The following is a 17,337-nucleotide window of genomic DNA, read 5'->3' as shown; positions in this document are numbered from 1 at the left end:
ATATATACCTTATAGCATGTCGTGTTTTGTTTCGTAGCTGTTTGCAATATAAGTACCTGTCCCTGGATCAGTTCACGTCTATGTCTGGTACTGAAGCGAGCTGCAGAGCAGATAACCACCTTCCCAGACCCTGCCATACTGAGAAAATCACCCCCCGACATCCCAGCATGGCCATCTGCAGCGGCAACGATGTGAGTGTGTGTTTGTGTGTGTGTGTTTAAATTAAATTTAACCATAAAATTTAAGTTTAATGATTCCACTATTGGGGGGGTGGTATTAATGTCTCAAAAGCTTTTGATGCTTGAGTTTGGAGTATACACTTTGTGTGTTAATGCTTGTGTGTGATTATATGTGTGTGTGCAGATGAACGTGCAGCTGCGTGCTCGTGTTCCTGCACCAGGCGAGTATGTGTTGGTAGTGGAGTACGCCAGTGAAGACGAAGCTCCTCAGACTCTCACCGTGTCCATCAACGCAGCTGGAGGACGCAACCACCAGGAGCGCATTACTCTGCTGCACTGCAAATACAGGTGTGTGAGACTGTGTGTGGGGAGATCCTTTTATTGTCTTCTTATTGATTTTCTGCTCTGGCCACATCCTTCTAAATTCTTCTCTTGAGTCCTAAAGATATGTGTGTGGCCTGACACCTCACGGTTTTATAATTCTGAAGTCTAAAAAACAAACATCCCGGAGTTTAAAAGGATTATACAACTCTGGAAAAATTTAAGAGACCACTTCAGTTTCTGAATCAGTTTCTCTGATTTTGCTATTTTTAGATATATGTTTGAATAAAATAAATATTGTTGTTTTATTCTATAAACTACAGACAACATTTCTCCCAAATTTCAAATAAAAATATCGTCATTTAGAGCATTTATTTGCAGAAAATAACAAAAACGATGCAGAGCTTTCAGACCTCAAATAATGTGAAGAAAACCAGTTCATATTTATAAAGTTTTAATATTTGCTGGAATAACCCTGGTGTTTAATCACAGCTTTCATGCATCTTGGCATGTTCTCCTCCACCAGTCTTACACACTGCTTTTAGATAACTTTATGCCTTTTGTCCTGGTGCAAAAATACAAGAAGTTCAGCTTGGTTTGATGTCTTGTGATCATCCATCTTCCTCTTGATTACATTCCAGAGGTTTTCAATTTGGTCAAATCAAAGAAACTCATCATTTTTAAGTGGTCTCTTAATTTTCCTAGAGATGTATATCCTTTATTAGATTTGAATGATTGTATTTTATTGTATGTTTTGTTTGTGTGTTTGTTTTTACAGTTTCCTGTGTCGGGCAGTGGCAGTGGATGAACTGAAGCGTGTAGCAGTCTTCACTCTTTCCTCGGATGCTGATGTTCAGCTTGTTGCAGACAGAAGCAGCTTTTTCCTGGTGAGAGAACATTTGCCTGATGTTTGCCTGATTAAGCAGTTTGAATTGTACATTATATAGACAAACGCATGTTTTTCCTTTGAACCATTTTTCACCCGTTTCTTTCTTGTTATTGAATCATTAACACTGACCTTAAGTGAAGCTAGTGGGACCTGCAGTTCTTTAAATGTTGTTCTGGGTTCTTTTGTGACTTCCTGGATGAGTTGTCCATGACCTTTTGGAATAATTTCAGGCCGGCCACACCTGGAAAAGTTCACCAGTGTTCAATGTTTTCTCCATTTGTGAATAATAGCTCTCACTGTGGTTCGCTGGAGGTTTAAAGCTTTAGAAATGATTTTTAACCTTTTCCAGACTGTTAGTTGATCAATAACTTTTTTATCTTATCTGTTTATGAATTTCTTCAGATAGGGGCATAATATGTTGATTTTTGAGATCTTTTAGCTGCCTCATGTTGTCAGACAGGTTCTATTTAAGTGATTTCGTGATTTTGCAGGTCTGGCAGTTAACAGGCCTGGTTGTGGTTAGTAGTGAAATTGAATTCGGCTTTACAGAAAGTGTGATTAATCACAGTTAATTTATTATTTCACACAGGTCTAGATTGGTTTGGATAATTTTTTCTAACCCTTAATAAATTAAATCAGCACTTAAAAAGTGCTTTTATATTTACTCAAGTTATATTTGTTTTATATTAAAGTTAGTTTGATAATCTGAAAAATGTAAGTAAAACAAAGTAAACAAAGAAATCTGTAGAGGAATAAATATTTTTTCTAACCACTGTATGTGTATTAAATATGTGTGTGTATGTCATCTTTCCTCCTCCAGCACAAAGTGTTCCTCATCCCTCACGCTCAGTTCACTATGGAGTATCTGAGCCCCAGAGTGCACTGCATCAGCACTCACGGACACTTCGCCCCAGACAGGTAACACTGCATTCTGAACAATATGAAGCTGAATATGTTTTATTCTGTGTATCTGTTTATATTTATATTTATAGTTATATTTGGGTCATTCCACCGAATGGTGGTCATTTTCTTGTGGTAACTCTTCCAAATTGAACCTAATTTTTATCTTTATTTAACTCTAAATTTAATAACACATATATTTAACTATTCAAAACATGTACTGATCAAATAACACATATTTAACAATTAAAAACTTGTTTTTTTTACTAGGTTTCTAATCCAAAACTGGTTTAGAAACTCATGTAACATTAAACATAAAACACATGTTTAAAAGCAAGTCCATTCATTCATTTGGTTTTCTCTCAAGAAAGCTTTTATTTTAAAGAAATGGTCGACTTCATGTTCAAACAAAAAAAAAAAAAAACATTTCTGGTTCTGGGACTCAATCCTGTTACTGGAACTCACTTCTGTTACTTTTTATGTTTTAAGTAACAGGATTTAAAGTAAGAGGAATGAGTTTTTAGCATAGAATTATCAAAAACATTAAAAATAGCTAAATGGAGGCTATGCTAATAGCACAAGGACACTGAGCACATTCTAGTGATTTTCCAAAAATGTGTATTTTAAAAATAACAAAAACAAATAACTTTTACAAATTAATCAGGTAACAAGAATGAGTGTTGAGATTGACCTCAAATATACAGATCAAATATACAGAAATACAAATAAGGGGAACTTATTTTTGGTCTTCCCATGATCTTCAGAAGAACCAGCTGATATAGAAGAACTTCCTGTTGTAGAAGTAATTTGTAGAATGTCCAGGTTTTTTTCAGATGGGGTAATGTTTTATGGTAACAGGACTGAGTAACAGCCAGGAACACAACTAAAATGTGCTTTTTAACTGAAATATTATGGATTTATTATGAAAAATATATATTTTTTATAAAGCATTCATGGGATTGGAATCACACAACCATGCAAAAAAAATACACCTCTGAAGGATGTAATTTAATAATTATATTTCAGGGTAAAGTTTATATTTAGAGAGTAGGCACAGGTAACAGATGCTTTGTTTTTTAGTGTAATAAGTAGGGTTTTTTGTTTATTTTATTACATATATTACTTTTACAATTAGGTCCAAGTACAAGTAGGCCTGTCACAATAAGATTTTTTTGTGGCCGATATATTGTCCCAGAAATTATTGCGATAAACGATATTTTTGTCATTTTAGGACTAATAAATGCCACTGACATAATGATAACAGAATAGCTTAAAAAAGCAATTATACACATTTTAAAGACAACAAAATTTGATTTACTCATTTATTATAATTAGTTTGGAAATTATATACGTATTTTTTCAACAGTTATTGAAGCATGCCCGGATAAAATACTGTTTACTGATATGTTTGTTAACAAACACACAAATAAACACAATAGAAGATATCACGATTATCAAATATTATTGAGGTCATGTTCATTTATTGTACGATAAATCGATATTGCAATTATTGTGACAGGCCTAAGTACAAGACACAGTACACATTCACCCCCACTTTCTCCTTGTTCTCCAGCGCTTCCTGTGTGCCCTCTCGGTTCCAGACTCCGTCTCAGTCTCTGGTTCTGAAGGACGGTCAGGCTTCATCAGTGCCAGAGCAAGTTCTGGCTTCACCTCCCGACCAATCACTGGCTGATACTTCACGCTGGCTCATCTTAGACACGCCTCCGTCTGCTGTGGACAACGGTGACCATATCCGTCTGGACTCCTCTCAGGTAGACTCCACACTCTCACGATCTCACAGCCAGACCTTAGGATTCAGTTTTCTGCCTGTGTTTTTTCCATTCATGTGACGTGATGTCAATTTGTTGTTTTCCCAGAATGCAGTGGTGTACTCCACACGTGTTCATGCCCTAGGCCGTTACGTGTTTATCCTGCATTACCATCAGCCCATGCACCCGACCTTCCCTATGCAAGTCTACATCAATGGAGGACGCATCTGGCAGGGTGAGAAAGTCAGCCCTGAATCAGACTGTGGTGGTGGTGTGTTAGGGTTGTATTTTGTGCTGGGAAGAGTGGATCAGACACAGACAGCAGTGCTGCTGGAGTTTTTAATCACAGTGATCAATCAGTGCCCTCCTGTAGTTCATGTAACTGCAGGCTGGAGAACCAATGGGCGTGGCGAATAGGCAGGGTCACTGTCAATTATTTTATGCATCAGCCAGTAGTACAACAGAGATCAACTGTCAATCATTTCTTGCATTGGCCAGTCAAAAATGTGAAGTACCTGTCTGTCATTTTGTGCATCAGCCAATGGTTTAAATGAATTTTTTGTTGAATAGCCCACCACCATTCTCCCCCAGCTTTCCGAGATCCAGAATTTTTTGTACTTTTTGTATAGCCACTTCAGGGCATAAAAAATTGCCCTGATAAATTGATTTTTACACCGTTATCCAGCCTCAAAGTAGCTCCACACCTCCTTGCTAGAATCCGGAAAGCTCTGACATTTAAAACGAGGCATTAATAACTTTAAAAGTGCACAAAAGGCTTATTAAAAACCACTGTTTACAACCCATAAAGTGAGCTTCAGCTCCAAGCGCCGCCATCTTTGTACTGATAATGTCATAGACATACATATACATAGACTCCACATAGCCTGCCTGCTGGTGTAGCAGCCGGCACCCAGTGCATTTATTTACACTGAGGAAGGCGTTTAATACACCTATAATAATCACAACTTTACCAATTTTTACCCGATTGTCACACTGTAATGATACAGGATGATGTAACACATTATAAATACCTGCTTTCATTATGAAATACTTCGTATTATGCTCTTTAAACAAGACAGACATATGCTCTTTAACAAAGACGCCCAAATTTGTTGTAACACGAGGTACAAGTTGCAAACAGAGTTGCAATGTAGAGCTAAGACTTTTTTAAAGTGCGCTTTGAATGCTGTCGTTGCCTGTCTGCCTTAAATTCTTGTAGCACAGCATAGTCACCCAAACCTGGAATTGGGGGTTTAATACAGGCCTGGCAACCTATGACCGAATCTCAATGTGTTGCCTCTGCAGTTTAAAACGCAAAGGTAGAAATGTGTGTGTGTGTGTGTGTGTGTGTTTGAGCACAAGGCCCCTGAGACTCATTTAACACCTGACCTGAATATTGTGCCATTTTTATCTGTAACTGTATTGACCTGAACCCACAAGCTTAATCCTTATCTGCTATTGGTACTACTAATTAGTTTGAAACCTGGCCCCTTAATCTCTAAACTCTGTAACTCTTAACACATCTTAAGACATCAACAAAACAGTGTGAACCCAAATCTGGCTTTTTTGTGGGGCTCCATCAGTCTCCATCAGGTGAGATAGCAGTCATATATCTCCTCTGTTCTTCTCTTCTCTTCTTCCCCATGCCAGGCCGCGCCAACGCCACCTTCTGTCCTCACGGCTACGGTTGTCGTAGCGTTCTGATCTCAGAGAACCAGATCATTCTGGACGTGACGGACCAGGAGGTCATCGTGACCGTGAGAGTTCCAGACGACAAAACACTGTGGCTGGTGAGTTCTGTAAAACCAGGATCTGGTCTCAAAACAGTTTTTTTCAAAGTAAATTAGAAAGATTCAGTCTGATCTTTTATTTGTGTTTATATATGTGTGTATTAGGATTATGTGCTGGTGGTGCCAGAGAACAGCTACAGCTCCACCTACCTGTCAGAAGAGCCACTGGACAAATCCTACGACTTCATCAGCAACTGTGGACAGAACAGCTTCTATATCAAGTAGGAAGCACTGAATAACTGAAGAGTTAAACTGATTGGTTCAATCTGCTCTAAATGCTGACAGATTTTTCGCAGTATAAGGTGAAATTAAAATCCTTCAATTTTCCCAAAAATCGACAGTGCACCTTATAATCTGGTGCATTTTATGTATGAATTCTAAACTTTAGTTTAGTTCTCCAGCATCGAGACTGGAGCAGTATTAGCATTAGCAGCTAAGAGCGCTGAGCGCTAGCTCTTATGCTGTTCAGAGGTGAGTATTATTGGCCTGTGGCCTGCTGCTAACCTTGGCTAGCACTGCTGGAGCAGCAATAGCATTAGCATTAACCGCTAACCACGCTAAGCGCTAACTCTTTGCTAGCTCTTCGTTCAGAGATTAGTATATATCGAACTGTGGTCTGCATATTTATTGTGTTAAAATAGCTAACATCACCCTGGCTTACAAGAACACAGGGTTCCTCAGTGTTGCACTGTCAGCCAGCATTTACTAGCACTAGCGGTTAGCTTCTAATGCTAACGCTGATGCACCCAGCCTTAGTGGAAATCTGGAAATCTAAGCTTACTGGAAGTGCTTTACCCACCTAATAAAACAGTTTCAAAAGTTTTCAAAAGTGTTTAATTTTTTTTAAGAATTAGAGTTTTATTTACTTAACTTAGCTTTACTGCTGAATTAGAAGGGAAACATGGCGAAACCCATGTTCCTTACTAGTGTCGCATAATGTGCCTTATAATCCAGTGCACCTTATGTATGGAAATACATAATGTATGCAGAAAACAGACGTTTATTGACAGTGTGACACTTATAATCTGGTGCGCCTTACAGTATGAAAAATACAGTAATAAATGAATGACCTGTTACCTCTCTTTTCTTTTCAGCCCACAGACAGCATCTCCGTTCTGCCGGAACTCGGCCACGTCTCTATCTGCTTTCTTCAATAACGGAGCGCTACCTTGCGGCTGCCATGAGGCTGGAGCTGAGAGTGACATGTGTCAGCCTTTTGGAGGCCAGTGCCACTGTAAACCCAACGTGATTGGTCGAGACTGCTCAGAGTGCGCCACTGGTTACTATGGCTTCCCCAACTGCAGGCGTGAGTATTCTCCACACTAACTTTGGTTTTATTTAAGGAACATTTTGGGGAAAAAATACAACCCAAAATTGTTTAGAAGTACGTTGGTCTTTTGTTATCTTATATCCTGTTACTTTCCCAAAAAATTACACCAGAAAATCTAAATAAGATTATTAAATCCTAGATATAGCAAATAAATTACAAATTTATCCTGAGCAAGCTTTATTTATAACAGGAGAGAACAAGAAAAAATTGCCAATCAAGCAGCGATTCTCTCATAATACACCAACTCTCTGGTGGAGACCCTTATCCAGCTTGCAACCCAACACAAAGAGGGTGAATAGCACTCAATAAATAACACCAGTGAAACCACAACTAAATCTCACTTATCTAAACAAGCATATAAACACATAAACATGCACTCAAAACCCCTCACAAACAACTTCATTTCATTTATTTATATACATCCTTTCCTGAATTTTGAATTTCAGACTTAATACATTCTTAAAAAGGATACAAAGTACTAAAACACTGAAGTAGTGTTTCAGGTGTTATTTTGTCTACCTGTAAACACTCTTTAATATGTACAAAATTAAGAAAATCTCCACACATTCTATTCTATTCTCTTCAATTAGGTACAGCTAAAGACTGCAGGCAGGCCAGTCCAGTACATGCACCCTCTTCAACATGTGGTTTTGCATTGTCTTGTTGAAAAATACTGTATTTTTCTGATTATAAGGCACATTAAGCTACACTAGTAAGGATGCCTACATCAAAGTGAGTAAGGGTGTCGCATGTTTCCCTTCTAATGGATTCTCTTTTAAAAGTTAAATGAGTGCTGGATATTAATCTACACAGATTTCTTGTCTGAAAACTGTTTATTTGGGTGAGTAAAGCACTTCCGTAGTTACAGTAAGCTTAGATTTCCAATATTTTGTGTTAAGGGTGAGTAAGGGTAGTGAAGTTTCTCCAGCACTAAGGCTGGGTGCAGCAGCATTAGCATTAGCCGCTAACTACAGATAACACTGCTAGCAGGACGTAAATGCCGCCCAACAGTGCTAGACTGAGGAATCCTGAGTGTTACAGTAATCCAGGACGCTATCAGCTACAGTCCTACAGTCTGAACAGCGAAATAGTTAGCACTGTGGTTAGCGGCTAATGCTAATGCTGCTGCACCCAGCCTTAGGGCCGGAGAAAGTTCACTGGAAACTTACCCGTATAACGCTGTACTACAGTGGAGTGGCTTTACTGCTCCTTAATACCTGACTGGTAAAATTCATATATAAGACGATTAAGAAAATTAAAGAATTTTAAGTGCACCTTATAGTCCGAAAAGTATTGTACGTGGAAATTCCTCAAAAATAGTAATGTCCAGATGATATCGGTAGCTTATGTCGCTCTATTTTTCAATGGGAATAGAAAGCTCAACAATTAATTGAAGCATATGGGTGTACATAACATTGTTATGCTGTGTCGACAGTTTGGAGGAAAATGAGGCGTGGATGAAAGTAGTAAATGGCTTCATTTAGCATCATCCAAACTATATACTGGACTTAGATCACATGTGTATTTTATATGTATTTTTCCAGCCTGCAACTGTGGCACTCGCTTGTGTGAACCGGTGACGGGAGAGTGTATCTGTCCTCCGCGCACGCTGCTGCCGGAGTGCGTGCAGTGTCAGCCGCAGACGTTCGGCTGCCATCCTCTGGTGGGCTGTGAGATGTGTAACTGCTCCCCGCCTGGAGTCACTTCTCAGGACATCAACTGTGACACCAACAGCGGCCAGTGCAGGTGAGTTAACTAGTAGAGTTAGCTTATGGCTGTGTTTTTAGTAGGGATGTCCCAATCGCACCATTTGAATTTGTGTAGTCCCGAGCCGATACTAAAGTAGAAGTTGTCCCTTAAGGTTTTTATACATTTTTCATTATTATTAAAACGGTATAAAACATAGTGTTTATTCACAAAGTGTGTTTATAAAAGTCTTATATTCTACTAGTCTGCGTTTCTTAAAGAATAGTAATTGCTTACTAATGTAACGATTACCAGGAGCCGGGGAGACAAACGCTGATCAGAAAACACAGGTTTATTAACAGGGTTAAGGAAACAGAGGTGGTCAGGGACAGGCAATATCAAAACCAGAAGGGCAGCAATAATAAATGATATAAAAGAAGTCAGTAACAAGAAAACAAACAGAACAAGAGGTAGGCAGAAAAGGGTCATGAAACAGATAATCAGAGATAAGAAACAACGCTTTGTACAGAGCTAGAAAGCTACATAATACAAAGCAACTATAGAGCTGAACTAGGGGGGTATTTCTCACGATTCTCTCTCTCTTTCTTTCTCTCCCCTTTTTTTTTTTTTAAACACATGGCTATTAGTGTCCTTCGTTTAACACTTTACAAACTCTACCTAATCCACCCCACAGTGGGACTGGAATGTGTGCACACACTCTGTGTGTGAAACCTGTAAAGAAAAAGAAAGACTACATAGCTAATACTGTATAAAAGCTGTGACCTTTTTGACCTACACCTTCTTGCTACGTGATCCAACAAAGACCCAGACGCTCGTCTCTAGACCCCAGAATTTACTCAGAGTAGAGGCTTAGAAAAAAGCCTGTGTTTAAAGAAACGAGCCCCATGGCAATGTGTTCTCTGCCGTACGTCTTCCTGCCTGACCCAAGCCCACAAAATACCACAGTAACCTGCTACATACCACTGTGACGCTCCCCTGCTCTTCCTCTGCTCTCGGGGGAAACTGCTGCCTCTGTCCGCACAAGAACTCGAACCTGGAACATCGCTGCAGGCACCGACGCCTGGAGTTTTTTTTATAGGAGCAGACACACACACGCACACAAATCAGTTTACAGAAGCAAAAGCAGTGCTGACAAGATATGTGACATTTGACACCTTCATTCTTTCATTTAGGTTTAAATATCCTCTCAAAAAACGAACAAGTGTGATTAATCACACGCAGTTAATCACTAAATATTGTTATGATTAATTGGATAGGATTTTTGTTAACCCTTGTGTGTTGTTCATATTTTTGTTATTTTTGTTATTTGCCCTTTACCTTTCTTATGATACATTTCTTTCAAAAAGTGCTACTCTTTTTTTATTAGTTTTTTAATAAAATGTAAAAGAAAATTAATTTAACTCAAGATATGAGTAGAAAATTTGTTTAGTTTCAAATTTACAAATGAAGCAATGTTTATTAGCCCTTGGCCAAACACACTGTATGTAATATAAATATGAAGGGGGGGTGGGGGGGTGTACACTGTGTGTTTATCGATATATGACACTGTGTGTTTTGATATATGTTTTTCACAAAAAATGAGCCAATGCCAATGAGTTTGATTTAGAAAAAAAAATTTTTAGTATCATTTGATGAAAAATGAAAACGGGTCCCACAGACCAGAACACCACACAAGGGTTAAATCAAATAACACCACTGTTAAAAAAAAGGTCCTTTCTGATGGATTTTCTGATGAGTGGAACATTAAAAATATTTAAAATAAATGTATTTTACTTTAAGTTTTTTATTTTAGTGTTTAAATATATAAAATGTTATATTCTAAAAATATATTATGTATGTAAAATTCCTATTTTGGAGATATGGATGTGTTGTAACAGCAATGATATGTATTTGTATGCGATGTGTATATATATATATATATATATATATATATATATATATATATATATATATATATAAATATTTAATCTTTATGTCAGGTGTAAGACGAACGTCATTGGTCGGCAGTGTGACCGGTGCGCTCCGGGCTTCTACGGATACCCCAACTGCAGACCCTGTAACTGCAATGAAGCAGGAACTGAGAAGAATGTGTGCGACTCAGTCACAGGACAGTGCCTCTGCAAGGTAAACGATTCTCTCTTTCTTTTTCTCTCATTTTTTTTTCTCTCCTCACTTCAATTTTCTGATGCTCGTATCATGGTGCAACACTTAACAAACAGCAGCATAATACCCAGAAGTGCATAGAATGTTGAACTAAGAGTAAAAAAGAACCATGAAAGTAATAATAAATACACTGCAATGAATAAGCATAGCTACAAGACGTTAACAGAAGTACAGAATAAGTGTTTGGACTGGTTCACAGACTCAGGAGATTCTTTGTCCCAAGAGCCATCAGACTCTACAACTCTTCCCAATGAAGCTGGAAGTGGGATTAGGACAAATGAGGAATAAGTCTCATATGGTTTTTAAATTGTGTTTGTTTGTATAGGAAAATGTGGAGGGCCCACGCTGTGACCAGTGCAGTCTGGGTACATTCCATCTGGACCCCACTAATCCTAAAGGCTGCACCAAGTGCTTCTGCTTTGGGGCGACTGACCGCTGCCGCAAATCAGACAAGCGCAGGAATGAGGTACTGACAACACACAGATTTTAATCAATGTATATGATTACTGATACAGTTATGTAAGCCACTTGTTCATAGTGCCAATTACATATTTATACATATTTGTCAATGCATTGTGTTACTCAAAAACGTTGTCACTGTAAGGCACACCCGATTATAAGGTGCATTGTGCAGCACTAGCATCAGAAACAGGCTGATGATACTCACCTCTGAACGACAAAAGAGCTAGCGCTTAGCATTGATTAGCGGCTAATGCTAATGCTGTTCCAGCAGTGCTAGCTGGGGTTAGCAGTAGGCTACAGGCTTATAATACTCACCTCTGATCGGCAAAAGAGCTAGCGCTTAGTGCGGTTAGCTGGTAATGCTAATGCTCCAGCAGTGTTACCCAGGGTTAGTTAATTAACTTCATGTCCAAAACACACTCATGATTAATTAATAGAATAAGTACAAGCCTTTTTTATGTTTTGAGCTGTGCAAGGCTTACTTTTCCTGTCGTTACGATAGCAAAGACATAACGCCCTAAATCTACCTCAGCGGTGTGTGCTTAAAGGCTTGCCTATAGAACGCTAAAATAGGGTCCTGAATCTTGGATAGTTTCTTAGATTACACCAATGTATCATACTACAATGTATATTTCTGAGACTTTGAGCTAATCTGGGATAATCAGATGATAGTGTAGTAATAATAGAATTAGTACATGTCTTTTGCTTGTTTCCAGCTTGGCGAGGCTTACTTTTCCCGTCGTTACGATAGCAAAGACATACAGACACACCCTAAATCTACCTCAGCGGAGTGCAGTTAAAGGCTTGCCTATAGATCGCCAAAATAGGACCCTGAATCTTGGATAGTTTCTTAGATTACACCAACGTATAATGCTACAATGAAAATTTCTGAGATTTGGAGCTAATCTGGTGTAATCTGTGAGAAGATGATAGATGTCAGATGATAGTGTATTAATTAATTAAACTAATACAATCTTTATTCTACATAGATCATAAACATGGAGGGCTGGGTGCTTTTGAGAGGGGACAGACAGGAGGTGCCCGTGTCTGTGTATCTGGATCAGGACCTGGTGGAGGCGGATCTGAGTGATGTGCCTGATGTTTACCAGGATTTACACTGGCATGCTCCTCAAACATACCTGGGAGATAAGGTGAGATCATGTCCAGAAAACTAGGAGCAAAGATACCTGGTAAACGTTTCCTGTATTGATTCAGTAACATGTTATTGATTTATTTACTGCATGTTTTGATTTATTTGTTCTTTGTCACACAGCTGAAAGAATTCTGCATGGAGGAGTAGGAATAGGTGTGCTTCAGTCAATATCAGAGACAGTAGAAATATATAATTTCTTAGCTTTCTTAACAATTTTTATGAGGGTTTTATTATTATTATTATTATTATTATTATTAAACTAATTACAAACTTTTTGTATGATTATAAAAAGAGCAAGATCTCATCTCAAGGCCTTGTTTCTTCATGTGTTCTCTGTTCTTCAGAGGTCATTCAACATTATATTTCACAACTTTGTTCCTTATCTGCCATCTAAAAGAACAGCGCTGGATTTTACTCTGTTTCAGACAGGAAGGTGCCAGATTAGTCTGTAGACTCAATCAGATTAGTGCATTAAAGTTTGTTAAGGTCACAGCTGGAGCTTGAAAGAGTAAGAAGAATGTACATATTAGATAAGGCGAGTTTGGCATTATTGAGTCTGTAGACCAGCGTGTAAAAAATTACAAATACTGCGAAAGGGAATAGTGACTGAGAGAGGAATGCATCCAAAATAAAATAAAAAATCACAGGTCTATTAATTTTCCAACCATTGAATAGATTAGAAAGCCACATTTTGTATTCTACTGTTGAATTCTCTTTATTATGACTGTATTCTAGTCACATTTCACCTCCGTAGTGCTATTCTAATCATAAATATACCTCAGCAGTGTAATTTTGGTCATAATTTTATCTCAGCAGTTCTATTCTATTCATTCAAGTTTCTCAGAAGTGCTATTCTAATCATGAATCTACCTCAGCAGTGTAGTTTGGGTCATAATCTTACCTCAGCACTGCAATTCCAGTCATAAATGTACCTCAGCACTGCTATTCTAATTATTAAAAGTACCTCAGTAGAGCTATTCCAATCAAGAATTTCCCTCAGTTGTGCTATTCTATTCATAAATGAAATTTTGGTCATATTTTTACTTTAGCAGTGCTATTGTAATCATTGGAGTTCCTCAGTAGAGCTATTCTAATCAAGAATTTACCTCAGTAGTGTTATTACAGTCATACATGTACTTCAGCAATGCTATTCCAGTCATAAATGTACCTCCGCACTGCTATTCTGATAATTAAAATTTCATTAGTAGAGCTATTCTAATCACGACTTTGCCTCAGTTGTGCTATTCTATTCATGAATGCACCTCAGCAGTGTATATGTTCTAATCATTAAATATCCTAAGTGGAGCTACTCTAATGAAGAATATTCCTCAGTAGTGCTATTCTAATTGTAAATGTACCTAAGCAGTGTAGTTTTGGTCATAATTTTACTTCAGAACTGCTATTGTAATCATTGAAGTTCCTCAGTAGAGCTATTCTAATCAAGAATTTATCTCAGTACTGTTATTCTAATCATCAAAGTTCCGTAATAGTGTAATTTTGGTTTTAATTTTACCTTCGCACTGCTATTCGAAATGTTAAATTTTCTCAGTGGAGCTACTCTAATCAAGAATTTACCTCAGTAGCACTATTTTAATCGTAAATGTACCAGTGTGCAGTGTAATTTTGGTCATAATTTCACCTCAGCACTGCTATTCTAAACATTAAATTCCCTCAGTGGAGCTACTCTAATCAAGATTTTTCCTCAGTAGCACTATTCTAATCATAAATGTACCTATGCAGTGTAATTTTGGTCATATGTTTTTACCTCAACACTGCAATTTTAATCATTAAAGGTCCTCAGTAAAGCTATTTTAATCATAAATGTACTGTGTAATTCTGGTCAAAATTTTATCTCATCACTGCTATTGTAATCATTAAAGTTTCTTAGTAGAGCTATTCTAATTAGGAATTTACCTCAGTAGCGCTGTTCTAACCATAAATTGTATTAGGAGTGCTACTCAATCACATTTGAGACCAGGTTCAGTAAGTAAAGTGGAACACTTTATTTCACTCAATTTTGTGAGTAAAGCGGACAATTGAACTTGAATCTGCCATTAGCATTGTTAATAGCGGTGCTCTAAAACACAATGCTGAGGAGGAGGGGTTGAAGTTTGTTTTCACTTATTTCACTTTGGTTGCCAATAAATCATCCTAAAGGAATTGTCTTTTCTTTGTTCTGTATCTCTCTCTGTCTCTTTAGGTGTCATCATACAGTGGCTATCTACGCTATCAGTTACGCACACAGACGATGCGGGGAGACGCTCTCTATTTGCCTTCTGAAGTCTCTCGTCCTGACGTCATTCTCAAGGTGCATTTACATTTAATCTTAAAACCGTAACAGTGTAGGTGACTACAGCAAGATTTACAACTGTGAATCAGAAGCTGATTGATTTATGCACTTCATTTACTGTATTCTTACTGAACGTTTTTGTTTTCTTGTTTGTAGGGTAACCAGATGACGCTGGTCTACATGGAGAGAGAGTATTCTTCTCCTGAGCAGCCTCATGAAGGAGTAGTCCATCTAGTGGAGGTAAGAGGAGCAGCATAACAGAGCACTTTATTTGTTGGGGGGGGGGGGGGGGATCACACATTAAGAAATAAATATTTTAAATGGAATCATGTGTATCACAATTACTGGCACTCCTTTTGCCAACAAGACCTAAAAAACCAGCACTTTATTTTATCCTATAACTCTTTCCAAGATGGGTGGATACAGAAAGAGGGATCTTAGACCATTCCTTTTTGCGCAACCTCTCTAAATCATTCAGAGCCGGGGTCTTCTCCTATCATCCAGAGCCGGGGTCTTCTCCTATGAACTCTCCCCTTCAGCTCACTCCACAGCTTTTCTGTTTTCTTGAGGTCTGGGGTCTAGGGGATTCTAAAGTGCATAGTGTAAAGAGTTCACCACCTTTCTGCAGAGTCAGTCACTACAGCCCTCCAAACTTCATGTGGTCAGTAGAGATCTCCATAGAATGCGTTCCCAAGACTTTTGTCTCTTCCTCTTTTTTAGGGGAGTTTCCGTCACGCTCAAACGGGTAATGTAGTATCTCGGGAGGAGCTGATGATGGTGTTGGTGGCTCTGGAGTCTCTGCAGATTCGTGCTCTACACGCCCAGTCCGCTCAGGCCGTCTCCCTGCAGGCGGCAGTGCTGGAGGGCGCCGAGCACCTGCCCACTGGACGCCACGCCAACAACGTGGAGATCTGCCTCTGTCCTGCCAGCTACCAGGGAGACTCCTGCCAGGTAACCCTGCTGACACAGCTTAATCATGACTTTCAGATTCCACTGTTTTAGAAATGCATGAATATCGATACTGGTATTGGTATCGTGCTGATCAGGCAACTTCATCTCTCAATACCCAATGATATACAGGGGTTGGACAATGAAACTGAAACACCTGTCGTTTTAGTGTGGGAGGTTTCATGGCTAAATTGGAGCAGCCTGTTGGCCAATCTTCATTAATTGCACATTATTGCACCAGTAAGAGCAGAGTGTGAAGGTTCAATTAGCAGAGTAGGAGCACAGTTTGGCTCAAAATATTGCAATGCACACAACATTATGGGTGACATACCAGAGTTCAAAAGAGGACAAATTGTTGGTGCCCGTCTTGCTGGCGCATCTGTGACCCAGACAGCAAGTCTTTGTGATGTATCAAGAGCCACGGTATCCAGGGTAATGTCAGCATACCACTAAGAAGGACCAACCACATCCAACAGGATTAACTGTGGACGCAAACCCGGATTGTATCCAAAAATCCTAAAACCACGGCTGCTCAAATCACGGCAGAATTCAATGTGCACCTCAACTCTCCTGTTTCCACCAGAACTGTCCATCGGGAAAATAAATTATTGTGGTCTAAAACCAGGTGTTTCAGTTTCATTGTCCAACCCCTGTATATTAAGTCCCAAATCCACAGTAATTCATGAAGTACCCAGAAAGAAGTTGTGAAGCTCATTTGAGACTCATGGAAATTTGGTCTACAAATCTTTCTGATTCCGTTTACCGACGGAGAAAATCTATTTTGAGCTAAGAAATACATCTGCAATATATCAATTCAGTAATTTAGCCCAACACAATGGAGCTCTCAGGATCTGACACACATTTTATTATTCAATTTGAGAGATTGTGTGTCAACATTTTATCATTTTAACATTTTAAGCCTCCTATAATACATTTTGATTGTAGTTTAATTGATATTTGGTTTTAATGTTCATGTCTGCACTGATATTTTAAGAATCATGAAAGGTCATAAAAATGTCCTTTGAAGGCATGGAAAAGTTATGAATAAATCATGGAAATGTATTGGTTAAAAAGTGTATGAACCCTGATCCATACTTAGTTCTTTTTTGCTGGAACACTGATTACCTCAACTCTCCGTTTCTGTCTCTCTCTCTCTCTTTGTAATTAGCAATGCGCTCCAGGCTACTACAGAGACACTAAGGGTCTGTTCCTGGGCAAGTGTGTCCCCTGCAACTGTAATGGCCATTCTGATCAGTGTCTGGATGGAACTGGCGTGTGTGTGGTGAGTCCTTTCCACTAAACCTTGTACATATAACCCACCCTTTACTTCTTTACTCCCACAATTGCTTTTATGCACTATTGGTCAAAAGTTTTATTTAAAAAAAAATGCTGTAAACTGCCAGAACCTTTCAGGAAAACAAATGAACTAAAAAAAA

General features: G+C 38.5%; 1 protein-coding gene across 3 annotated transcripts in view; it reads left to right on the top strand.

Annotated features, from left to right (window-relative positions):
- lama5 (laminin, alpha 5) overlaps positions 1-17,337 on the top strand; it is a 135,461-nt gene that overhangs the window by 82,361 nt on the left and 35,763 nt on the right. For all 3 annotated transcript variants that reach the window (XM_022677607.2, XM_022677609.2, XM_022677606.2), the window contains exons 26-42: positions 38-191; positions 364-527; positions 1,279-1,387; positions 2,210-2,307; positions 3,863-4,061; positions 4,167-4,293; positions 5,709-5,848; positions 5,954-6,069; positions 6,943-7,154; positions 8,723-8,924; positions 10,865-11,009; positions 11,374-11,514; positions 12,500-12,661; positions 14,864-14,971; positions 15,110-15,193; positions 15,674-15,904; positions 17,070-17,183. In XM_022677607.2, the coding sequence (XP_022533328.2) occupies positions 38-191; positions 364-527; positions 1,279-1,387; positions 2,210-2,307; positions 3,863-4,061; positions 4,167-4,293; positions 5,709-5,848; positions 5,954-6,069; positions 6,943-7,154; positions 8,723-8,924; positions 10,865-11,009; positions 11,374-11,514; positions 12,500-12,661; positions 14,864-14,971; positions 15,110-15,193; positions 15,674-15,904; positions 17,070-17,183 (2,506 nt within the window). The remainder of the gene's footprint in view (positions 1-37; positions 192-363; positions 528-1,278; positions 1,388-2,209; positions 2,308-3,862; positions 4,062-4,166; positions 4,294-5,708; positions 5,849-5,953; positions 6,070-6,942; positions 7,155-8,722; positions 8,925-10,864; positions 11,010-11,373; positions 11,515-12,499; positions 12,662-14,863; positions 14,972-15,109; positions 15,194-15,673; positions 15,905-17,069; positions 17,184-17,337) is intronic.

This window comes from Astyanax mexicanus, chromosome 13, assembly GCF_023375975.1.
Source record: "Astyanax mexicanus isolate ESR-SI-001 chromosome 13, AstMex3_surface, whole genome shotgun sequence".
Lineage (NCBI taxonomy): Eukaryota > Metazoa > Chordata > Actinopteri > Characiformes > Acestrorhamphidae > Astyanax > Astyanax mexicanus.
The sequence above is the reverse complement of the archived record's forward strand: the minus strand, read 5'-3'. Positions and strand labels throughout refer to the sequence as shown.